The sequence below is a fragment of the Microtus oregoni genome, unplaced genomic scaffold (genome assembly GCF_018167655.1).
Source record: "Microtus oregoni isolate MIOR12 unplaced genomic scaffold, Mior012 000011F_ref0000422, whole genome shotgun sequence".
In the NCBI taxonomy this organism is placed as follows: Eukaryota; Metazoa; Chordata; class Mammalia; order Rodentia; family Cricetidae; genus Microtus; species Microtus oregoni.
The window spans coordinates 16,629,887-16,656,000 of record NW_024543070.1 but is presented as its reverse complement, the minus strand read 5'-3'; the positions used below and the strand labels follow the sequence as shown (position 1 = coordinate 16,656,000).

Here is a 26,114-nt window from a genome sequence, read left to right as displayed (position 1 = left end):
TTGCGGAATAGCACAGATGGTAGAGATGTTGTTCCTGTTACATTTTAGATCCAAACTTCCCTTGGAAATGAAAGGGAGACTGATAAAATTATAGAAAGTGAAAAAAGGAAGAGAGAATGGAGAAAAGTTGTTAAAGTCAGGAGATGGTTCTTTAGATTGAAAGCTGTCAAACTCCCTTCCCCTTGGTCGTCATGTCCTTGCCCCAGGAAGGAAGGGAGTTTACACTGCGGTATCTGTAAAAAAGCTTGGTGCTTTCATCCTGAAGGGAAGCACCCTAGGGAAAGTAGGGGAAATAAGGAAAAGAAAAGCAAGATATATTTTCCCATTAATGCAAAGCAGAGTGGCATCTGAGGAGGTCAAGAGTCAGCCTCTACTCATGGGAGAGAAGGACAATGTTACCTTACTGTAAACAGGTTTTTCTTTGTGTCGCCAGCTCACAAAACAAATGGCATGGAGACTTATTATGAGAGCTCGCCCTATAGCTTAGGCTTGTCCCACTAGCTCTTATAACTTAAATTAACCCATTCATATTAACCTACATTTTGCCCCATGGCTTCTTACCTCTTTTCCATCTTGTACCTCCTGTTTTGTCTCTGTGTCCTCTGGTGTCTCTCTCACTCTTAGATTTTCCTCCTTCCCTTCTCTCTCTGCCCCATCTAACCTCTTCCTTCCTAGCTATTGGCCACCCAGCTCTTTCTTAAAGCAGTCAGAGGGCATCTTGGAAAGACACAGCTTCACAGTGTACAAAAAGATTATCGCACAACACCTCATGATTCCAGCAGATCTGAGTCCCATTGCAAGAGTCTCTTTAGTTCTTATATTCTCACTGGCATTGCAACAAGCCAAGCTCAAGAGAATAGCGTTTATTAGATTAAATACTTGCTTTCACAGATATGAGAGGAGTGTCTGTGGAGAGCATCTCAGGTTGTGGTATTTTATCTTTTTCTGTGTCACCAGGTCACATCACCCATCCTTCTTCCTTTTGATTGGCAGGAAATTTGTCTCATTCCATGCAAATTAACGGAAGGATTTCCCATAATCTCCTGACCTGGTCACAAGATCTCGGGACCTGGTTTCATGACTGCTTGTTGGCTCAGGTGTTCTGTTGCTCCAGATCTAAAATTAGACAATAGAGCTTGTCCCCAATCACTTCCTCTGCTCTTATCTTACTTCTGTCTAACCTAAAGATCTGAAATGATAAAATATGTCCCCCAATGTTAAACCAAGGGTTATAAAGTTAAATTGGAAAACTTTCTCTTAAGCCTATTTTCCTTCTACTCCCATTCATTCTTGCTTGTCTTGTATGACTTATATTAAAGGCATTTAAACTTTTAATGGCTAGCATGTGAGAAGCAAGTTTGCTGAAAGCAGAGCTACTCAGATGAGACACTGCTCGGTAGGTATGGGCTACTCAAGTATGGTGTGTGTAATATAAACACAGAAACAGCTTAAAGTAAAATAACAAATGGTTTCAAGAAGCAAATAATAGAAAAATAACCATAAGTCCTAAGCAGACTAGGCCTAATATTGAGCAAAACTTTTTGTCAATTTTCCCCAGTGGTCCTTATTTGTCAGTGTCTCGTTTCCCTGGATCTTGCTTCTGGAACTAGAGTTTGGAGTTACTATAAATGCTTAATGGGTTTTAGGAAGGAAATTAGGCCTGGCACAGGAAACACATAGACCAAACTATTAAGACTGGTACCTCACCTTCTTTCAGCTTGATAGATATTTAACACCTGTTATTGGAAAGACCCTCTTGGACTTGAAGCAACACAGAAAGCTGTACTTAATGGCATAAAGAACGGCTTTCTCAGCCAGGTAGTGGTGGTGCATGCCTTTAATCCTGACACTGAGGGACAGAGGCAGGTAGATCTCTGAGTTTGAGAATAGCTTGATCTACAAGTAAGTTCCAGGACAGCCAGGGCTACACAGAGAAATCCTGTCTCAAAAAACCCAAAAAAAAAAAAAAAAGAAAGAAAAAAAAAAACCTTTCCAAAATCATATGGGCCATGAATGCTGCTTAATTCCAAGTCTATTGGGGTAAGTTGAATCATGATTGGGAGGGGGGAAGCTTTTATCTTGTTTTGATATATGATATATTTGGGGGTTTTCTTGTGCCTGAAATTAAATGCATGTGTGTAGTTTAGTAAAATTGCTGTTCTTATGGTTCATTGTCATATTGTGGCATCCAGTCACTGAAGTTCACTGACCACCACCATCAAATTGAGAAAGCTGTGACGCTGCAATTACAGCAGTTATGGATCCCAGGTGACCTTCAAGAGTGAGTCACCTCCTTTCACATCGTCTGCGGTGGAACTGACAGCACAAAGTACACACTAGTCCTGCCTAGGAGATAACATCACCATTGGGTCTCTGACGCCAAACAGAGCAAAACCTTTTCTTGGCTTCTGTCCTGTTTCCTGGAAGAATGGATAATGGTACAGAGACCCGTGAGTGACCTAAAGTGAATCAACAGCCCCTCAGTGAGCCAGCACAACACTGTGAACTCCTCCCCAGGCCAGGACCCAGAGACCGGGAGCAAATTAGAACGCTCTTCATCTATATCAGTGGTTCTCAACCTTCCGAATGCTGCAACCCTTTAATACAGTTCCTCATGTCATGGTGAGCCCAACCATAAAATTATTTTTGCTGCTACTTCCTAACTGTAGTTTTGCTACTATTATGAATTGCAATGCAAATATCTGATATGCAACCCCTGTGAAAGAGTTGTTAGCCCCCACCCCACAGGGTAAAGTGATCCATAGGTTGAGAACCGTTGGTCTACATGGATCACCAAAGCACAGTATCACAGCCCCATGCCTTTATCTCTTTCCTCAATCTAAAGCCTGGCTTCTTTGGAAGAGGAGAAAGGAAATGAGTGCAGGTAAAGGCCGCATCACTTCTCAAAGGCCTGGTATGCAAGGCCCCACCTAACAATACTATTGCAGTGTAAATATAACTATACTTTGAAAATGAACCACACTATTTGAGAATAGAGCAGAAAATCCAGGATGCCTACTTGGAAATTTTACTCAAGAATGTGGAAGCCAGGCTGTTGTTACACAGGTACATTCCCTCCTTGGAAATCAACATGAATGTTTTGGTTGTCACACAAAGTCTTTAGTATTGTGCACATTAAACAGACTTTAAACTACAACCCACATCTTGAGTGGATTAGGCAATACCTATATCCATGAAACATGATCAACTCTAGATGTTTTGATGATACGTGAGACTAATCAGTCACAACACATAACCATTCAAGATGCATACACAGGTTTATGAAGCGGCCCTGATAACGTTTAAGATTAAGTACATAGGGTCTTGGGGTTCACCCTGTAGATTCCACAACCAGCAAAAGCAGTGATTTTTCTATTTCAGTATGATTGTGAGGAAAAAAAAAACATATGATATAAAGATTTCTCCACAAAGTTTGAGATTTGGAGGAAGGGAAGACAAACCCGAAATTCCCAGTCAAAGATAACTCCATGCTGGTCTTGAACTCTATGATATCTAGAGCTGCAGTCCTCACACTCAAGTTCTCAGAGAAGGGTTCACCAGGACACCTCAGTTTTCTTCCACCATGCTCATCATCACCTTCCTGCTGTACTCATAGGCCAGAAACAGAGCAGCATTAGAAGGGATGGCTCGAATCATAGTGGCCTTCATTCCCGAATACAAGGCCAATATTCCTTCATTCCTCACAACAGCAACAAAGGTTCGGATTAATCCTGCTGGCTGCCCAGACATAGAAAGAACCTGGATTCTGGATTTAATACAGTCCACTGGGAATATAATAAGCCAGAGGCAGATCCCGGCAAAGCCTCCACTTAACATCAAAGGGACAGGGCCTAGTTCATCCTTTGGTCTCCCTGACGCAAAAAATGATCGACCAAGTTCATATCCCCCAAAGAAGAAGAAATAGCCAGGTATCTCCTGAGCTAGAGTGGTGGGGAGTCCACGATAGAAGCCAAAGAGACCTTCCTTCATGAAGATACTCCTAACCATGGACCAAATTGTGTCGTGACTTTGCGCTATCTTCCCTGACATCTTCATTTCATGCATGGTCTGCAGCCGGCACTTCACGAGCTCAGTGGGACAGAGGGCCAGTGCAGCGAATGCGGAGGCCAGTGACCCAGCAGTAGCAGTCTGGAAGTCATTCAGCTCTGCGTTCGGGTCTACTCTGGCCACTTTCCTAACAAACTGTTGGCAGAAGCCATAGCACATGAATAGTACAGAGCTCTGGGCGACGTAGGCTAGCAGTGCAGGACTGGTCCCCCTGTATAAGCCCGGGAAGCCTACTTGGCGATAGGTCTTCAGGAAGCAGTCGGTGAGGCCCTTGTACAGGTTTGGGAATATCTGCATCTTCACTTTTATGGTGTCGAAGGGCTGCCCAGTCAGCACACACGCTGCGCCCCCAACGGCACCCGCGGTGAGGTCTATGGTGGCTTGGACGGCAGGGTGGACTTCATGTTCGTCCACCCCCTCATGGGTGTTGTTGGTAGGCAAGTTTCCGTGGGCTACCACGGCCGGCCGCTGTGCTGTGGGCCCTGTGTCTCTGTCTCCCAGCCAAGGCCGCTCAACCCGAAGTCTTGGGCCACCGCACTCCCCAGCCGCTTGGGAATAACCCCCCTCCACGCGCATGCACGAGTGCCCCACTGTCCCCGTGGGCAGCAGGGGCCATAAATACATACTACAAGGAAAGGCTTTACTGGAGCTGGGGGTGTAGGTCAGTAGTAGAGCATGTGCCTAGCTGGATGGACCGCGGCTGTTACATCCTCAGTAGTACCACAGAAAGCTGAGGATGGAAGAATGCTTCCCCCTTTGGCGGCCAGATTTCTGGTTTCTTACCACACAAAATGACACCAGTGGGTGCTCTCAGTTAATCTAGTCTGAATTTAAAGGGCACAACCTAAGGAAAAGGTTTTATGATACAGAAGACAGGCCATGAGTGGGGTGCCGTGCCTTTTAACTCCAGCATTCAGGAAGTAGAGGCAGGCTTTGGGAGGTTGAAGTCAGTCAGGGACACTGCACTATATGCCCCAAAAATGAATACGTAAGAGAGATGAAATACTTGGAAACTGCTACTCTCAAATCCACAACACAAAACATCTCTAGCCAAATGCTCTTCTCTCTTCTCTGGGGGCAGGAGAGACAGGGATCTGAGACATGCAGACAAACTACTTTGGGGGTGAAACCAAATCTGGGCCCAGACTGTATGCTCAAGTTTTTCATTTAGCTTTCCTGGACTATATTTAAAAGTGAGGCTTTAATCCCTGATAGAGGTGGGCAGTTCTGAGTTCAAGGCCAGCCTGGTGTACAGGGCCAGGTCCAAAAGAGCATAGGGAACCTGTTTCAAAAACCAACAGTGAGGCATCAAAAATCAGACTGCTCATGCTAAGAGGTAGGGGTTTTTGTTTGGTCAGTTGGTTTATTTTATGAACGTTTTGCCTGCACACCTGTGCATCACAGAGTGCCTAGCACCCATGGAGGTCAGAAGAGGGTTGGATCCCCTGGAACTGGACTTAAAGTGGTTGAAAGCCACCACATAGGTGCTGGGAACCCAACCTGGGTCCCTGCAAGACCTAGGGGATCTTAACCATGAGCCATCTCTCCAGCTCCTAATCCTCTGATCTCCGAATGTGTGTGTGTGTGTGTGTGTGTATATATATACACACACATATATACATATATACATATATATATACATATATACATATATATATATATATGCTGATTTCACAGGACCCCTGTAGTAAATACATACTGGCTTGCAGACAAATTTCCTCTTCAGCCGCTGTTCACCTCATTCACAATGTGTGTCTGCTTTGAGATGTGGCCTTCACTGGTTCAACTTATACAGAAAAATAAACTTTCTATTCTCTGTGAGATGAGAGACAGTAAATGGCTTCACAGGATAGGAATCTTGGGTATCAATAGCCCTGAGCACAGACTAATGAGTTCCTAACTTCATGGCTAGTAACCATCAGTACTGGATAACATTAGGAAAAAATTCTATTGTAAAAGATACTGATTCACATATTGGTAAGGTTACTCATATTTTCAGACAAGTTTCTAAAGGATCTATATAACAAACCATAATTTTTGCATTAAAAAACATAAATGTAATCTGTTGTGTACATATCAAATAAAGGCATGGGATACTACATCTTAAAACGTTAATGTAAATCATTCTAGGAAGTTGGTAAGGGTGCTTTTATTTTGTTGAACCTCTAAATGACTTGTTTATAGGGAATCTTCCTTAGTATCTTAAAGCATTATTTCTTTTGAATGTCTTCAAAATTTGTTCATGCGGTAAGATCTGTATGTAGTTTGGTAATAAAGTAATTGCTTAGCATTTCCAAGGCCCAGAGCACGCACACGCGCGCGCGCACACACACACACACACACACACACCTAGGAAAAAGCACAATTTGTTCATGAGCCCAGAAACCCTGCAAAATGTTCACCTGTGATACCCACTTCTTAGCCAAAAGACACATGAGAAATGTGAACCTTTCACAATAAAGCAGGATTTTTTTTGGATCCTAATCTTCAGCTAAGTCTTTCTTTTAAAATGTTTGTGACAGATAATGATTCATTATGCCATATTTTATTTAATATTAACACAAAGATGCCCAGAAACAACAAAGCTACTGGAAGGAATAAGCTGAGTTAGCTTTTGTTGCAGATATTTGGGGTTTTTTGTAAATTTATTTATTTATTAAAGATTTCTGCCTCCTCCCCGCCACCACCTCCCATTTCCCTCCCCCTCCCCCAATCAAGTATCCCTCCCTCGTCAGCCCGAAAAGCAAGAAGAGCAATCAGGGTTCCCTGCCCTGTGGAAAGTCCAAGGACCACCCACCTCCATCCAGGTCTAGTAAGGTGTTGCAGATATTTGAAGCAAACCTTCCAAATTATAAGCTTTGATTTACAACCTTTGTTGACTCTGAAGCAAGCCCTAATTAAAACAGCTGTTTCCTAAACCTGTAATCCCAGCACTGGACTGACTGGAGAATCGAGTTCAAGGTCAGGGTGGGCTACACAGTGAGTCAAAAAAAAAAAAAGTGTTTCTTTGTAAACATACTGCTATCATTTCAATCCCTCTTTAATCCAAAAGACTGTTTAATGCGTATTTATGATCCAGTCCAGTGAATGGGAACGTTTCTGTTTTCACTGTTCGCTGCTCTAAGTCAGTCTGCCATACGATTTAAGTCACTAAACCAATCGTCCTGCGAGCCTGGTAACACTATCACCTCCATTTCAGAGGTAAGAAAATTGAAGCAAACAGATTTAGCTCAAATTATGTGACCCCGCTCAAAAAAAAAAAAAAAAAGAAAAAAGAAAATCACACACTAACTGATCTGATACAAACACAGGTATGCCTTGACGTTGAGCTGTTGAACCTCTTAGTTTTGGCTTCAGCAGCTGGCAGTAGAACAGAAGGGCAAGTTCTCAATGAATGGGCCTGGGTGACTTCCATTTTGAACATACGTACTTGGCTTGCTTGCCAGGGGGCTGCTTTCAAGTATTTACAGGACACAGCTGAATACATTAGATCTGAATTTCATATCAGACTGAAATTGTAGATTTGAGAATCCAAGTTGAGCTAATAACTGAACCAGGACCAGACCAGTGGGATATTCTGTTAATAAATGTGCATTTGGCATCCTTCCCTTCAAAGACTATCACCTGCATCCAGATCTTAGTAAAAACTGACCAAATACTCTATCTTCTCCAGGGTTAATTCTTAGATATACTTAGAAATTTTCAACTGCCCCTTTGTTAAGAAAACAGTTTCTGACCTTAAGAAATACTCTATGGCACACACCTTTAAATCCATCCTTTAGGAGGCAGAGGCAGACGATTCTCTGTGAGTTTGAGGCCAGTCTGGTCTACAGAGTTAGTTCTAGTACAGCCAGGGCTACACAGAAAAACACTGTCCCCCCAAAATAAAATAAAATAAGGAAAAGAAAGAAAAAAGAAAAACATATTTAAGGAAATCTTTCTTAAGTTGCACTGCGGTCATGAGCTTGAGAGAACATTTTGGTACAGGATAAATGACCAGATGTGAGGGAAATTGCCTTCTGAAGCCTCTTACGTATTAAGAAATTTGATTCAAGACTTGAAGTCTAAATAACTGTTTTTTCTACACTTTACCACTAATGTTTCCTGACAAATAGAAAACTTAAGTGAACTTTATTTTATGAAGCAAGTATTTTCAAATGGAAACTTACAAACCAATCAGACACAAATTAATTTTAACTATGCTCCTTATCAGTCTTTTTTTCTAAAAATACCCCTTTCAATTGTGAAACCATTAAATGCTTCAGAGAAACTGAAAATTATGTGTATGAATTTTTAAAATACCAAACCAGGATACAGGCTTTCACAATGGGACATACCTATGAAATACCATGAACATGCACCAGCCTATTAAATAACTGCAACAATTAAATCAGCAATAGTTAAGAATGTAATCTTAATTCAAATAAGTGCAATGGTTTATCTGATAATCACTGTTTTTCTGATCCCACTACCTTACACAGATAACCTTAGTGCTTAATAAAAAACGAGGATAGTTTAAGATGGCTCTGGACCCAGTGTTCTCAAACCTCCAGGTAGATCTGACCTTTAATAGAATGCAAAGATGAATTTTTCTATTTCCTTACCTGTGTATTCCTTTTCCTGAAAACATAAAAGAACAGTATGTGTCTTTATCTACAAAACATGACCACACCATTCAGTCATTAAACTCCATGCATCCATCTCAGCTCTCACTATTCATAGAAGAAAAAGATTAGCATTATAATGCAAAAACTGGTAGCTTTTATTGTGCAAGAAACAACTTGTGCAAAAACTTACATTTCTATACATGGAAACTTGCTTGGTAGCTAATAAAATAGCTACTGTATACATACATTAAAAAAATAAAAATAACTTCACTGCCCATAGGCTAGCTTCTTACTGATCTTAGCATCACAGAATAGAAATAAAAACTTCTGGAAAAGAGACAAATGTAATAATGTCCTATGGTGAACAATTAAAGTTCAACTGTTCACTAATCTTACACCTACACCTGCCCATGTAACCCTACTTCCTAAAGAATGAAAACCTTAGTAACATTCCCAAAAACAGCCAACAAAATTCAACAAAACTCCTAACACTATAGAGAATAATTCTGAGATCGTATTATGAAAATAAAAATTTTCTCAAGCTGACCAGTCAAAGAACGGAAATCAACATTCTCACTTCTCTAGGAGTGATTCTAGTTCTTCCTGCAAAGAACTAAGCTGCTCCTTCTCCCTGTCTTCTTTTTGTTTGAGTTCATCCAGAACAGCCTGAAACCTGTTCTTGAGAGCCAAGTTTTCTACTTTCATGATGAGATCCTCCTGGCGCTTTGCCCTGTCTTGGGTCTCCTGGAGCTTGCCTTTCATGTTATCAATCTGTTTCTGAATTCCCATAACCAACTGGTTGGTTCCTTCATTTTCTTGGTGCTGTTCATCTGACTCATTGAGCTTGTCTTGTAGCTGCCTCTCCAGATCTTCCTCGGTGTCAATGATGTTGACATCTTCCTCATCTTCACTGCTGCTGCTGAGATCATTGAATATCTCTCGAAGCTCATCGTGTTCTAGTGAGTCATGGCCCTGCCTGTGGCCAGACATTCCTGGAGAGGAGATATCGAGGCCTTGATTTTCGGTCTCCTTTGTTTCATCTTCAGCAATTATCTCCCAACGAGTGCTGACAGCTTCAGCATCTGTACTCAGCAACCGCTTCACTTCTTTTTCCACATCGGGAGACTCAATATACTTCTTCTTTGCTGTCTTGCGGAACCTTCTCTTTCTGACATTTTTTAGAGGTAGAGTGATTCCATGGTTCCAAACAAACTTTTTCTCTTTGTCCTTATCTTTTTTTTTGCTTGCTTTAGGATCAGCGGAGGCAACCGGCTCCTCCACAGGAGGGTATAAGTCACCATCTACTGTGGATACAAGCATCTGACAGATATCTGCTGTCTTGTAAAAGGTTTTTTTGTCGATGGTTTTCAAGCTTTCCATAACACAAGGCAAATCTACTAATTTTGCGGCCAAGGGCACTCGATCCACCCTGACAATTCCATGCCGCCCGTCAGGGTGTAACTCAATGGTCAGTCTGTCCTTCAGGTTGACGTGTCCAGACTGCACCGCCCTCCTCACAGTTGAGGCATATTCTGGGGGCAGTCGTAAGATAAACTGGCTCTCCAGTTCATGAGGCGCATCGTCTTTGCTCTTACTCATCTTTAATTCCTTGGGAGTTACTCCTCCAACAAACGCTTGCTGCACTAAAAGAGTTCAGCTCCTACAACAGTTAAAAAGGGGCTGTTGTTAGTATAATTTTAAATTCTTAGCGAGTTCAACAGCAACTAAGTGGAACACCCGCTAGTGTCTATTTTGTCTTAATTTAAATTAAGTCTCCATTCTTATCATTAAACATGCTACCCTCCCCCCTCTGGCATTTTCCCCGTTAAATTCACTTGTCTACTAGATGCAATTCCTAGTGGAGCATCCAAGCGCCTTGAGGAGGGGGCTTTAGGCACTGACGTTAAGACTGGCAGACAATCCCAATCAATCCATAAATTCTCTGCAGTAAAACATTTAAAAAGCGAGGAGCAGCGAACTCTCTTCGCCTCGGGTACTTACAGTCTGCGGGAGAGGTACAGCTTCCCGCGGCCGGAGCAAAGCGGCGGGGAGCGGCGCGGCCGCCTTTCGGTTTCTCCGCGCTTTCGGCCGCCGCACACCGACCTGCGCGCCACCAACGAAAGGGCTCAGGTCCCACGGCGCGAAATCTCGCCGGCTGCCGCTCGAAGCAGCAGACTCCGGAGCTCACCGCCACTGTCCGCCGCCCACCTACGCAGAAAACAAGCGAGGAAGAGGCGCTACGTCACTAACCGGAAGTAGACGCGGGCGCCCGTGGCCGCCGCTCCACCGGAAGTACTAGCGTCACGGCGAGCGCAGGCACAGGGGCAGTCTCGCAGTTACGTTATATTCTCGCGAGAGTTTGCTCTGTACGGCGTTAAAGTTAGTGTTTTCACAAAAGCTATAGCTTGGAAATGAAAGTTAAAGAGTCCGAGGAGAAAGACATAAGTTGGGCCCCTAAGACAGCATTTTCATGGAATTGTGGAGCGGGATAGTTTCTAGTCTAACGAGAATTATCGGAGATAAGGGCATCTTTGTATCCCCGGGCGTACCCAGTCTGCCTCCTCCACAAGGGAATTAATCACAAACTTAACTGTAAAGTACCAACACCAGCAGAGTGAGACTATATTTCTGTTCACTCTATAATGCTAAATATATAATCGTGTTAATTATGAAGATGAGGAGGGGAAACTAAGCCTTTGGGTTCATTTGTATTTCGTGGTGTTCTAGAGAACCAAGAGTGATTTCTTTCTGATAATATATCTGATAGATATAAATGTTAACAAAAGCCATATGGTGGCACGGGTTCATTTAGAACAGAATCGTCTGAAACACAAACGGTCTGATTGTGGAGTATCCAGAGAAGACTGCTTGGACATGGATTTAAGCCAATAGGAAATATGTATTAGCTGGAGCTGGTCAGCGTCTACACTGGGTATTTGGAATCCCAAAGTAGCCCCAAGCCTTTCTTAGGGTGAGCTTTTAAGCACAAAAACTATGTCCTGAGTTGACATGCTTCAGTTAACAAGATCAGTTAGCCAGAAGTGGAACTACAGAAGCCAAAAACCAAGGTTAGTACATTTTTTAAGATGCTCCCAGAACTATGAACATGGATGAATTAGGTCTCTGTTTTCATTTTGGTGGGTGGTACTGTCTTTGTGCTGAGTTTTATGGCCTGAATGGTACGTCTATCGTGGAATCAGTTGTGCCAACGTCAGGGGGCTTCTTACAATTGAAGTGCAATATGGAGCCTTTTTATCTTTTCTAATACATTGTCTCTGGCCTTACCTAAGTGGAACCTTGAACTGATGGGTTTCTTCTGCCCCGTCAGTCTTCTAAATGCTGGGATAACAGCCACTGTTCCCAGCATGTTCTGGCTCTTAGTGGCAAGTAATTTTTTAAATTATTTTAGAATTTATTTCACTTCTTTACTGTTTTTCTGCATTGAACTGTTTGTACTATGGAGAGTTCGGTGCTCATCAGCATGTGGTATAGGTCTTTCAAATAAATAATGGTTCCCATGTTGGTTTTTTTTTTTCAGCCCTGGTCGGCCTCAGCCACGTTCAAATCCACCTGCCTCTGCCTCCTGAGCACCAGGATCAAAGAAGTGCTCCATCACACATGACTATCTTCTTTTCTTGATATCCATTGTCCCTTTTTAGTTGGATCTCTTTGGCATTGCAAAGTCATTGTGATTAATGTCTTCTAAAATACTACCATATTTAAATTAACATAATCTTCTTTAACTGTGATCAGCATTTCCAAAATTCACTTTATTTTTTATATACTTAATTGACTTCATGGTAGAAAGCTTTGTCTTGTTCATTGTGTTCCAGTGCCTAGTACAAGAAAATAGGAGCCAGGCTTGGTGGTCAGCACCTTTAATCCCAGCACTCATGAGGCAGAGTCAGGTGTGTCTCTGTGAGTTGAAGGGCAGCTTGATCTACATAGCAAGTTCCAAGCCAGTCAGGACTATATAATGGGTCCTGTCTGAAAATAAATAAAAAATACAAATAGGAAGAACATACAATTGAATAAAATGGTTGATCTATTTTAAGGAAAATGTAGCATAAGTCCTATAAAACTTTACAAGATAAAAACTATTCTATGTCACCTTAAAATTCAATAAAGCCATTTAGTGCATGGTGCCTTTTAGTTAAGTGCAGTGTTGATAGTAAAGTGGGGACGTTTACTGACAGTGTGCCTTGTTTGAGTATCAAGTGTCCCCCAACCAACAGGCACCCATATTGCAGTTGCCAGTGAGCTTTGTGGGAGTGATTGAATCCTGAGGATTCTGATATAATCAATGTGTTAATTCCCTGATGGGTAATATGAAATTATCATGGTAGGTGGTGGGGTCCAGTTGGAGAACAAAGGACAGTTGGGACATGCCTTGGGGACATATCTCTTATCCTAGCTTCATTCACTTCTTGGCCACTGTGAGCTGGACACCTTTGCTGTCTCATATTCTTCCAGCATTAGGCTGTGCTTTATCAGGCCCAAAAACATAGAGCCAGGAAGCCTGTGACTGATACCAGGAGGCAAAATAAGTCTTTTCTTCCATTAAGTTGTTTATGTCAGATATCTTGTCAGAGGGACTGTCTTAGTTAGGGTTTCTATTGCTGGGAAGAAACACCACAACTAAAGAACAAGTTAAGGGGTATAGAGAGATGGCTCAGGGGTTAAGAACACAGGCTGCTTTTCCAGAGGTCCTGAATTCAGTTCCCAGAAACCACATGGTAGCTTACAACCATCTGCAATGAGATCTGGTGCCTTCTGACCTGCAGGCACACATGGAGACAGAACACTGTATACATAATAAATAAATTTTTTAAAAAAAGCATGTTGGGGGAAGAAAGGATTTATCAGGCCTACACGTTATCATTGCTGTTCATCAATGAAGGAAGTCAGGATGAGAACTCAAAACATGGCAGGATCCTGGAAACAGGAGCTGATACAAAGGCCATGGAGGGGACCTGCTTACTGGCTTGCTCTCTCTAGCTTGCTCAATCTACTTTTCTACAGAATCCAGGACTAGCAGCCCAGGGATAGCACCACCCACCAGGGGCTGGGCCCTCCCCCATTGATCACTAAATGAGAAAATGCCTTACAGCTGGACCTCAAGGAGGCATTTCCTCAGCTGAGGCTCCTTCTTCTGATGACTCTAGCTTATGTCAAGTCGACACACAAAACTATCCAGTGCAGGGACTAAAACTCCCAGGCAGCAACACTTGGGAGGCAAAGGCAGCCTTCCTCTGTGAATTCAAGGCCAGCCTGTTTTACAGCTTGAGTTCCAGATAGTCAGGGCTACACAGAGAAACCCTATCTCAAAACCACAAAATAACGGGTTGGGGGACTAAAATCTTAACACATTTTGATTGAATGTTTTTTTCCTTTTTTTTATTTTTTATATTGAGCTCTACATTTTTCTTTGCTCCCCTCCCTGTCTCTCCTCTCTCCTTCAACCCTCTCCCAAGGTCCCTAATGCTCCCAATTTACTCAGGATATATTGTCTTTTTCTACTTCCCATGTAGATTAGATCTATGTATGTTTCTCTTACTGTCCTCATTGTCAAGGGGCATTTAGGTTGTTTCCAGGTTCTGGCTATGATAAACAAAGCTGCTATGAACATAGTTGAGCACGTGTCCTTGTGGCACGATTGAGCATCCTTTGAATATATACCCAAAAGTGGTATTATTGGGTCTTGAGGAAGGTTGTTTCCTAATTTTCTGAGAAATCACCACACTGACATCCAAAGGGGCTGTACCAGCTTGCATTCCCACCAGCAATGCAGGAGTGTTCCCTTTTCCCCACAACCTCTCCAGCATAAGATGTCATCAGTGTTTTTGATCTTGGCCATTTGGTGTTAAGATGGAATCTCAGAGTTGTTTTGATTTGCATTTCTCTGATGACTAAGGATGTTGAGCATTTTCTTAAGTGTCTTTCAGCCATTTTAGATTTTTCTATTGAGAGTTCTCTGTTTAAGTCAGTACTCCATTTTTTATTGGATTATTTGTTCTTTTGATGAATATTTATGTTTGAATATTTTTAAGTAGACTGACATACTTTATCATGAGAGGAAATTAAAGTGGCCTGTACCCATTTCTATGTGAATTTTAAGGAAACACCATGCCCTCTCAGATACATTATTATTTCTTTGTCTTAGAATGTGTTTTAAGAACATAGCCGGGTGGTGGTGGCACACACCTTTAATCTCAACACTCGAAAAACAGAGGCAGGTGGATCTCTGTGAGTTTGAGGCCAGCCTGTTCTACAAGAGCTAGTTCCAGGACAAGCCCCAAAGCCATAGAGAAACCCAGTCTCAAAAAAAAAGAATAGTATCTGATTAATTTATAATCTCCTGTTGTCTTAGTTACTTTTCTATTGTTGTGCTCAGATACCATGACCAAGTCAACTTATAGAAGAGACTGTTTATTGGGTCTTATATTTCCTGAGGCTGAGTCCATGACAACCATGGTAGAGAGAAGGACAGCGAGCAGGCAGGCATGGTGCTTGAGTGCTAGCTGAAAGCTTACATCCTGATCCACAAGCAAGAGGAATAAAGTAACTGAGAATTGATGTTGGATTTCCCTTTGTGGTCTCCGCCTACAGAGAATGGCATGGGCTTTTGAAACCTCAAAGCTTATCCCCAGTAACACACCTCCTCCAACATGACCAGGCCTCCTAATCCTTCCCAAGAGTTCAGCCAGCTGGGAACAAAACATTCAAATACATGAGCCTACAGCAGCCATCCTCATTCAAAGCTCCACACCAGCACAACCTATTCACCCTTTTTCTAATGAAAAGGTTTCTATCAACTCTTTAGATATAAGAGGTTAATATGCTGGCCTCTGGACAGTGTTTTACCTAACCATAGAAACTGTGAGACCATGGTTATATATAAAAAGAAAAAAAGAATCCAAATATTACTTTTCATTTCGTTTCTTATGAGTTTGATAATGTTCAAATATTCTTTTCATAAAACATAACTTGAAATAAATTTATGAAATTCTCATTGACCAAAATTTGGGTGTACTTTATTTAAACTGCCAGGGATAACTGGCTCATTTAAAGGTTTCTACCACAGCTACTCTCTTCAGTCCTGAAATTGCCTGCTCTTGGGTTCCACATGATTTTGAAATGCTGTTCTTTAGATGGAAACTATACTGACCTTAAAACTGAGGACTTTACCACATTGCCATTAACTTAATGTCTTAGAAATTCTAAGTTTCCTTCCCCCAGTTCTGGTGGATACATCTGTAGCATGAGTTCTATTTGGTCTTCGTAAATAAAACCCAGAGACGGATGAAGGGAGGTGAAAGTTGAAGGACCAGAGAAGCAAAGCAGCCACTAGAGAGACTTCTTACCTTTACCAATGCTCAGACCAAAGGGGCGATCCAGTCTTCAGTCTTTGTCCTCTGACTGCAGGGGCGAACCTCAGACTGCAACTGTCTCCACCAAACCTCAGACTGTTTCTCTTTTGGACAGATTCAATCTTGCATAGCCCAGCGTGGCCTTGAACTAACAGATTTAATCCTAAATCTTGGGATTAAAGGTGTGTGGCACCACTCTGATCTTCAGGCAAGCTTTATTTGTTAAAACATAAAATATCACCACATATATGGGAAAATTCTGAATATACAAAAAAAACCTACTCTTGTGTGATTGTTTCTCCTATATTTGTAATGCTGGTGGAACAAAGATTTGAAGAAAGCAGTTAATTCCCTGGCATAGTAATGAGTTTTCCTAGGGCTTCCTTTCGATATTGAAGAGAATAACAAGCAACTGCTAATCCCATATTATTTGAAAAAAAATTCTTTTAAAACTTTTAAAACTTTAGAATTCTTTATAGAGGGATGCTTATACTTTAGAAATTTTAAAAAAAATCTGTAATGAGAGAACATCTGCCTGCTGTATTTTGTGATTAAGATTTTTAGGGGTGGGTGTATTTGATGGGGTTCTCTAGAGTAACAAAACTAATAGAATGAATCTCTATCACTCTCCCATATATATAAAGGGGATTTATTAGAATGTCTTACAGGCTGTGGTTCAGCTAATCCAACATTGTGTGTCTGTGAACAAAAGATCCAAGAATCCAGTAGTTATTCAATTCGTGAGGCCGATCATCTCTATACAGCCTAACCTAGAAGTAGGCTCTAGTACCAGTGAAGGAATAGCCTTGCTAGCAGTCAAAGAGCAAGAGTTTCCTTCCTCCATGAACTTATATGGGCGGCCAGCAGATGTGTCCCAAACTAAAGGTGTGTCTTCCCACCTCAAAAATCCGTTTTAGAAGTGGGTCTTCTCACTTCAATAAACAAAAAAAAAAAATCTCTCAAGGTGTGGCCTTCTATTTTGGGGTTTTAGGTAATTCCAGATGTAGTCAAGTTAACTACCAAAGAATAACTGCCATAGTGAGGAAATAGCAAACATTCTACCCAAAAGAAAACATCTGTATTATTAAATAATCACATACTTTAAAATTTAAAAAGAAAGTTAACTAAAAACATACAGCAGTTTCTATACCAACCAGGATGCTTTCTATATTAAATAAAGTAAATAAAAACATGATGTGGCTACAGACGGGAGCCATAGATGTGATTTTAATTCTTTGGGGGGGAGGGGGGTTGAAACAGGGTTTCTCTTTGTAACAGTCCTGGCTTGTCCTGGAACTCACTTTGTAGACCATGCTGGCCTCAAAGTCACTCAGGAGGCAAAGGCAGGTGAATCTCTGTGCATTTCAAGGCCAGCCCGATTTACAGAGTGAGTTTCAGGACAGGCTCCAAAGCTACAGAGAAATCCTGCCTCAATAAATAAATAAATAAGTGAGCCCAGCTGTAGTGGTGCACTCCCAGCACTCGGGAGACAGAGGCAGGTGGATCTCTGTGAGTTCGAGGCCAGCCTGGTCTACAAGAGCTAGTATCAGGACAGGCTCCAAAGCTACAGAGAAATCCTGTCTCGAAAAAAAAAATAAATAAACCAAAAAAAAAAAAACTTAGCCTTCCGGCCTCAAATAATCTAACCCAAAAAAATCTCTCAGAAAAGTTCCCAGCAGCCTGGGTTTTACCTGGTTCCAGGTGCAATCACGTTGGATATCAAGGCAAGTCACTACCTTGCTTGTTTAGTTAGTTGCATTTGTTGTGGTTCCTGGGATTGGACTCAGGGGGAGTCTACCTTTGATTTCACTTGACTAACATGGCTCAACAGTATTGTGCTTGTAATACAATAAACCTATGTTTCCGAAAGTGGTTGGAAGAAGGTGACCTTCATTAATGTCCAGACATTTCAGTTGTCATGGTTGTGAAACAGGATCTCCTGGCATGTAGTGAGAAAAGACTGGAGATAATGTTAGACGTGGCACAGAACAGTTCCCCTCCATTACGCACTCAATAGAGAATTATTTAGCTAACTGGGTGATGGAAACACACGCCTTTAATCCCAACACTCGGGAGGAAGAAGCAGGTGGATCTCTGTGAGTTTGAGGTCAGTCTGGTCTACAAGGCTACACAGAGAAATCCTGTTTCAAAAAAAAGAATTATCTAGCTCAAACTAACACCAAGATTGAGAAACTACCCTAAGGTTATAATTTCAAGCCTATAATCCTAAAAATTGTTTTTAAAACACAAGTCTGTCATTATTGGTTTAGATTTATCAGAACCCACACAGTGTGAATGGGATCATCTTCCCTTTGGGTATTTAAAGGGCCCAGACCTTAGCACAACTGACACCATGATGGGAGTACCATTCCGGCCATAAAACTCAGTATGTAGACGGTACCTCCTGCCAAAATGAAAACCTAATCCAACAACATCCATAGTTCTGGGAAACTCTCCAAATGTTCTAACCTTGCTTTTGTTTCTGTAGTTCCACTGCTGTCTAACTGTTCTTGTTAACCTTAGTATGTCAACCCAGAATGTGGTTTCTGTACTTAAAAGCTCACCCTGAGGCCAGGCAGTGGTGGTGCATGCCTTTAATCCCAGCACTCGGAAGGCAGAGGCAGGCGGATCTCTGTGAGTTCGAGGCCAACCTGGTCTACAAGAGCTAGTTCCAGGACAGGCTCCAAAGCTACAGAGAAAGGTCTCAAAAAAACGAAAAAGAAAAGAAAAGAAGCTCACCCTGGGAAAGTCTGAGTTACACTGGGATCCCACACACCCAGTGTAGTCGCCGGCCAGCTCCAGCTAACAAAGACTTTCTATGGCTTAAACCCATGTCCCAGCAGTTTTCTCTGGTGGACACCCCACAAAAGGTATATTAACAGCTGACATCTATATTTTAGAAAAGGGGTATGAGTAGCCAATAACATTCATGAAGGAGCTTAGATTATTTGGGGAATTTTTGAAAGTGTATGTATAAAGCATTGAAATAGACATCAAAGATAAAATTTTAAATTAATTCAATTCTGGGTTATTTTAATTTTTTAAAGTATTTTCAATGTGTTAGACCAAAAATTGTGTATTTGAACTTACAGTAAGAATTCGTAATATTTTATTTCGTGTGTGTGTTTGCAAGCCCTCACCTGCCTGTGCACATACATGTGGAAGCCAGAGGAAGTTGTAGTGTATCCTATCCTTGTGATCTCCTTGTTATACCCTGAGTCAGGATCTGTCGAAGAACCTGGAGCTAGGCTGTGGGGCAACAAACCCCTTTCTCCACCCAGCACAGGGCTGTGGTTACAGAGCCAGTGTAGCCATCAGCTTTCTACATTCCCGCTAGGTGTTTAGACTAAGGTCCTCGTGCTTGTCCAGCAATCACTGAGCCATCTCCCCAACTCTAGGAATTCTATTTTGTGACATGTCTTTTAACAGTGGATAATTTATCTAGTAAAGAGAACATTTTTGTTCAGATAATGTCTCTGTGTCACCCTGGCTGGCTTGGAACTGTGTAGACCTGGCTAATTTTGAACTTGTGGTGGGTTTCCTACCTCCTGCGTGCTAGAATTACAAGTGTGCCCCACCATCCCTGGCAAGTAGTGATGTCCTCCCCCCCCCCCGCCCCTTTCTTTCAAAGGAAAAGATTTCATCAGTGTATCATCTTCAAAAACTACTGCCAAGGGCGGGACCTAGGCAAGTGCAAGGTCCTGGCTTTGATCCTCAGCACCGGAAAAAATGATATCGAGGAAAAATTGTACGAGGGTTCTTACGTCGAACTGTAATAGATTAGATTACTTCGCTTAAATTTTGTGAAAAGACAGTTTTATTAATATTTTGTCAAAAACTACAATCCATACTTTCCACCTTAACGAAGCTAGTATTCTAAAACAAGTCCTGGAAATGAAGGAAGGTGGCGTCTTCTGAGGAATTTCAAAAGAGGTTTGCGATAGGTTACCACGCTGAGCCTCTGGGTGCCGCTGTCGCCCAGTCAGTGGCCATTCTGACCCAGTGATCTCCGCGGGCTTTCACAAACACAGCCTAAAAATGCACGACCTCCTTGCGATCTGTTGAACCTCTTGGTTTTCCTCGCCCTTTCTCCTGCTCTCCGCTTGCAGTCATCATCGTCAGGATGTTTCATGACTGCGAGAAAGGTGCTGCCTTTTCCTTCCTGGGAGTGACTTTTACTACAGGGAGTGAATTCACGTCTCAACAGCTGCGTGGATAGGAAGTCGCCCACGGGGCAGGCGCACAGAACGCAGGAAGCGCCGCCTCCCTTCCCGCAGTCTTTGTTCTGCTCGGAGAAGTACGCACCAACTGCACTGCGTGATTCGAAAAGAAGACTGAGTGTTTAAATGCGGGGAATCCGAGGGTGAGTGCTGAGAACTACTCCATCTAGCCAAGACAGCAGAGACCGACCAGATCAATGCAGTAGATTCACCAGAGAAATTACGCAAGCCACTCGAAATTGAAAATTAAATCTACCGAAAATCATACAGACAGAACCATCCTGGACTTAAATGACAACGACATACCCCGTTTTGGGAAATCCTGGAGAGTATCTTAATAGAAGCATTTAAAGATTCGGACGCTGAGAATAACTCTACAAACGTGTCGGTGACCATCTCGTCTGACTCCAGAAATGAATGGAGAGCCCTACAGCGGTAAATACTGGCAACTGTTACCAAAGAAACCCTGGACCTGAGGAGAAGGACTGCCACTCCTCAGTGACGTTTACGGGGCAAGACAGCTGTAGACAAAACAGAGCCTAGAGCCATTGCCAGGACTGGGGTGTCAAATCACAGCTATGCAGCTGGGCCATCCTGCAGAAGAACCCGTCCTCGCCTAGATCGCATTCCGGGTGATCTTCACTGACATCCTTAAGGTAGAGTTCTGTTATTTCCACACGATCTCACAACTCATACAGAATAGATCTACTGCCCCAGGTTGCAGCAATGCTTGATTTTGATTTTTAAAAAGAAGAAGAAGGCAGTAACTACATGGAATAGAAGATTGGAGGTAGTCTAAAGACCCGTTTTCAAAATCCCAGCTGAAACAGAGGTGAAGAACTACAGAGCAGCGTAGGTCACTCTCAATCAGGCGTCCACAGGTAAGGACTGCTATTAATAACCAAACAGCAGAACTGACACCTATGTTTAAATGGAGAGGTAAAAAAGGAATGATCACCTCCAAGAATTACTATGTAATGGGCACCTACTGACAGATGGAATCCTAAATGGGAGCAGCCCCTGGGCACAGTCTTACCATCAGTGCCTTTACAGGGATGAGACATCCCTTTTCTCCAGCACAAGCCTTACTCAAACATTTTCACCAACAAAAATGCTCTGCTTGCAGGAAGTGATGGTGCATGCCTGTCACCTCAGCATCCGGGAGGCTGAGCATAAAGATGGAGAGTAAGGCCAGCCGGAACTACAAAGTGAAGTGTTATGAAAACAAAAGCAGTCTGCTCTTTCCTCTTTTCTCTTTTTGCGTGCTTGGGGCCGTTTCTATGCTAGGCAAGTGTTTGATACTGAGCCACATCCTGATCTCTTATTTTTCTTTGAGATAGGGTCTTGCTGTGTAGCACAGCTGGCCTCAAACTTATAATCCTTCTTCTGTCTCTGTCTCCTGAGTGCTGGATTACAGATGTGTACTGTTGTGCCTTGTCCCAAGGGACTGGAAACACTGAAGCCGCCATTGAATACTTCTGAGCAGAGCTTGCAGTATGTCATAATTCTTGTTCTTCCTGGCCTTGCGCCATGAAAGTGCTATTGCCTTCGGTCAACGAGTGCAGGTTGCCGCAGTATCCCGGCAGACCACCTTTAAATTCATTCTCAGCATGATAACCAGGGTTTGAGTGGGTCAGCGCCATCCTAGCCTCTCAGTGATGGTGGGTGACTGTCACAAAAATACAAGGAGGATGCTTTGCCAAAAACTTCAGCTAGGTAAGTCACTACAGTGTGCACTATGGAGCCTGTCTACCTGCTGACCAAAGTGGACACTAACTACAAGCACAAGAGCTGTCCTATAGTTCTGACCAGCTAATGTGGTTCTTCAACCTAGGGGCTCATACAGCTACGTGTGTACAATACTGCTCTGTGTCTCAGAAACAGAATACCAGGGCCTGTGTGGTGGACAGTCACTACACTGTACCTGGTCCCTGCCATGAGTTTTCAGGAGCTCTGCCAGACCCAGTGTAGGCAGCATTGCACTGCCAGGCAGACGGAGTTTCAGCTTTGGAAGCCTTGCCTTAGGTTCTGTACTCTGGCTTCTCAAAGGGATTCTGGCCATCGTCTTGGACCTGTAACGTCCTAGCTCCAGCACTAGGGATATCTGTCAACCTGTTCTCTGAAGGATGGTTTTGGAGTTGCTCCTATATTCACAGAGACTCACCTGTTACCAGAATCTGTGCATGGCTTCTCCTATTGTAAAATCTTCAGATTTTAGTTTCTTTATATTCTTTAGTTTCTTCATATTAATTCCAGAAACAGCTTACACCTGGACATTGCCCAGAGTGGCAACAATGAAGCTTTAGATTTTATATTGGAGTCAAATAAATACATGTGATTCCGAATGTTCTCATTTAGTGCATCCAGCCTTTTAAACTTCCTCCTGCTTGTCTTACTGATTTTCTTTCTTTTCTTTTTTGACCTTTCAACACAGGGTTTCTCTGTGTAGCTCTGGCTGACCTGAAACTCACTCTGTAGACCAGACTGTCTCGAACTCATAGAGATCCACCTGTCTCTGCCTCCCGAGTGCTGGGATTAAAGGCATGCACCACCACTGCCCAACTTACTGATTATTTTTATGTGTGCTTATTTTGTCTCTTTAGTTCACAATTCCTTTTGGAAGAAGTTTACATATCCTAATATGTTCTGAAAAGTCTTATTTTTATTAAAGAGTTCCTTCCTTGCAACAATGAAAGAGATGTATTGCAACTCTAAGTTACTACCCTTGAGGTCTATATATTTGTCTTTGAGAGTCTGAAAAACTGTGTAGTTATACAAGAACAGAAACTTCCTTAATTTCTTCCTTTCCTTCCTCATTTTCTGAATCTTTCATCGTTATATCTAGTTGGCTGCCAACATCTGTCTCAATTGTTCCTGAAGTGCCAGACTCTAGAGTGCCAACACCATATTCCTGTCAGATAGAGAGAAATAAATTACTCTTAATTTGAGACATTGTAGTTAGTAACCTTCTTTATCAAGGATAAGTTAAATATTTACAAAGTCTTAGATTTTAATGATAACAATGGAAGATCAACAAAATCTATGGGACTTATAATTTAAGTAGACAATTTTTTTCTTTACCTAAGGCAGACAAGAAATAAATTTAAGTTATAATGATTGCATAAGAAAATTTACGTTTCGTTAGTCATTTATTAATATGTGCTCAATTTTTTTCCTTTTTGCCTTATCTTTATTTCATTTTTATCTGAAACAGTCTCTATAGCCCAGGCTGAACTCAAACCCACTGTGTAAGCCAAGGATGGCTTCAAGCTTTCTGCTAGGATTACAGGCATGCACACCACACTTGGACTTCTCATTACTGTGGATTGAACCCAGGGCTTCGAGCATGCTAGGCAAATTACCAACTGAGCTACACCTCCATCCAAAGCTCTACCTTTATAAAGTACAATACCTAAGAAATCGTAACACTAACATATATTTACAGGAAAATACTTCTCCCCAATGAAAAGATCCCTAGTATATTTAAATATTCAAATAACCCATACTAGTGCTTCACAGAAAATAGCATTTTATTACTGTAATCCCCGAGTCATGATTTCTGTATGGGGATGTATAAGTGAACTTTAGTCAGTGCACTGATAATTTCCCTTTTTAGTAGAATTAATCACTACAAAACAAACAAAAGAATTGTGATTGTTCTGACCTTGGAATGCACTTCTTAGCACAAGTATTTCAGAGCTCAGCAGAGCACCATGGAGTGTTATGATACTGTGATATGTTGGTCAGGACTCGGAATGTGATAAAATGACTGGAAATACATGTATATGTGTGCATCTGTAATTTATAAGATATATACTGGTTTATTCATGTGGCTTTAAATGATTTGACCTCAGAGGAATACTCTTACCGTTAGGTTGCACTGTTGGCTTTGGAAGGAATGACTCCCATCATCCTCCCAGCGCTACTGTGGGCGGACTAATGATCCCAAGAACGTCTTAATTTTTGTCCCTTCTCAGATCTTCACACCTCTCTGCTAATTGTTTTGTCATCTATTCCAAATCATTTTCTCCTTGTGCCGCCACCTCTCTCTCATTGCATTTTCAGGGTGTTCTGTTTAAATTGGTTTGAAAACAATAACCATTTTCCCATTTCATGTTTTTTGAACAAAGTAACAAGCAACTTTCCATATCTGTCAGCATCTCACTTACCCAACAAACATATCTTTCACTGAATGTAATCCCTTAGTAGTTCAGAATATGTGAGAGTCGGCAAAGGTTTGCCCTTACTGCAGCTGATCTGAAGGCCAAGGCGATGCTCAGGATAAAGCAGACTAGTTCTCAGAACTACCTACCACCAGAGCACTTTCAGCAGAAGGAGCAGTGTTAGCTGGAAGTTCTTTTCTGTAGCAAACCAAGTCTATAGAAACTGGCATGAAGTTGGGAAGATACTCCTCCTTATCCTCAGATCGTTCCTGCTTTTCTTCAAGCTAAGATCCAACTCATTCATCGCAATTGTCAGTTTGTTGACTGCATCTTCGGCCTTGTTCACCATTCTAAATATTCCAGCTCTGCTCCAAGCTCTAAAGGGCTCCAGACTTTCCAAGAACTCTCAGGATCCAGTAGCAGAGCAGAGATGTCTTACTGTCCTTAAAGGCATTTCTCAGAAGCTGCTTTCCTCTGCAAACTCAGTGGATAACATATCTGCTTTACCTACTTTGACCTTGGACTTCACTAGTGTTCCATTATCCTCTTCGCAGTGAAAGGACAAGATGTTGAGCTCCGTGGCTGCTGCGAAGGGCTCCCAGCCAGCCTGCAATGAGCCGAGATGGGCTCACCCCTGTAGCTGCCACACATCTCCAAACAATGAACAAAAGGAAAGTGACATCTTCATCACCCTAGTTACAAGACATTGCTGTTGAATAAAGCCACCTTCTCCTGGAGGATACAATGCATGAGTGTGGGACAGCTATCATCCCCACAGTCTCCCTGAACATAAAATGTGGCTTTTTCATCTATAAAGAATAATACCACAACTTCTCTGTCTTTTGAGTTTGAAGTATAAGTTATATACTCATGCAACATGTTTAACGAGATTCCAAGACCCCGAATTTAACCTATTCAAAATTTATTACCTTTGGGGGAATTTTAAATCTTTCTTAGTGCAGCTGCTTCAGAAAAGAAGGAGAATGAGGATATGGTTTAGCGTGGTCTTCAAAATCCCAGGGTTCTGAAAATCTTCAAAGCCAAGTGGAAGGAAAATGGAGCGGTCCAGATCTGAGACTCCACTCTGAAATCTGAAAGTGGACTTTTCCCTCTCTAGTGTTTTCTTCATCCTCCAAACCTCTCTTTGTGGCCTGAGAAATTATCAAGTAGTCAAGCTATACAACAGAATAAATGGAAGGCTGATTTTCCCCTCTTTGGGGTTAGAGAAATATTTTAATTTTTCAGTAGCACACAGGGAAAACAGATAATTTGGACTACCGGGTTCTTAAAAGCAATACAATTTGACAATATAGCTATAAGGAAATGAACATTGCTTCTTCTTTACATATAATACATACATGCATGTGCATATACATACATGCATACATAAATACTATTGTAAAAAAAAATTACTGTTTCCCTGGCAGTAAACCAGGACTTACGATAGGTGATTACTTTGCAAGGAGTGCAGTAACTTGTTAAGACTCTGGGTGCCGCTGTTCACCAACCTGGGAGATACATGCTCTACACTACCCGCCCAATTAAAAAAAAAAAAAAGGAAGGAAGAAAAAAAAAACCGTGTGACTCTCAGACTCTCCATCATGCCAGACTGAAAATGTCCGCCTGCAACTGCCCAGCATATTTCTGGACATCTCTCTGCTGTAATTATTTTCATTATTAAGATAA

The 26,114-nt window shown here is 42.0% G+C and overlaps 3 protein-coding genes across 4 annotated transcripts in view; 1 reads left to right on the top strand and 2 right to left on the bottom strand.

Annotated features, from left to right (window-relative positions):
- The window catches only part of LOC121453419 (protocadherin gamma-C4), a 725,389-nt gene that overhangs the window by 513,842 nt on the left and 185,433 nt on the right, over positions 1–26,114 (top strand). The window lies entirely within an intron of this gene.
- Positions 3,568–4,458, bottom strand: LOC121453530 (mitochondrial ornithine transporter 2-like). Its single transcript, XM_041660399.1, has one exon. It carries the CDS (start codon positions 4,363–4,365, stop codon positions 3,568–3,570), a length of 798 nt encoding a protein of 265 aa, XP_041516333.1. The 5' UTR covers positions 4,366–4,458.
- On the bottom strand, positions 8,813–10,910 carry LOC121453444 (transcription initiation factor TFIID subunit 7). The gene is made up of 2 exons (XM_041660234.1): positions 10,677–10,910; positions 8,813–10,335 (listed from the first exon to the last, which is right to left on the bottom strand). The coding sequence occupies exon 2, from the start codon at positions 10,272–10,274 to the stop codon at positions 9,249–9,251; it is 1,026 nt and encodes a 341-aa protein (XP_041516168.1). The 5' UTR covers positions 10,275–10,335; positions 10,677–10,910; the 3' UTR covers positions 8,813–9,248.

Coding starts and splice junctions, on each gene's coding strand:
- LOC121453530 (XM_041660399.1), bottom strand. CDS start 4,365: ATGCAGATATTCCCAAACCTGTACAAGGGCCTCACCGACTGCTTCCTG.
- LOC121453444 (XM_041660234.1), bottom strand. CDS start 10,274: ATGAGTAAGAGCAAAGACGATGCGCCTCATGAACTGGAGAGCCAGTTT.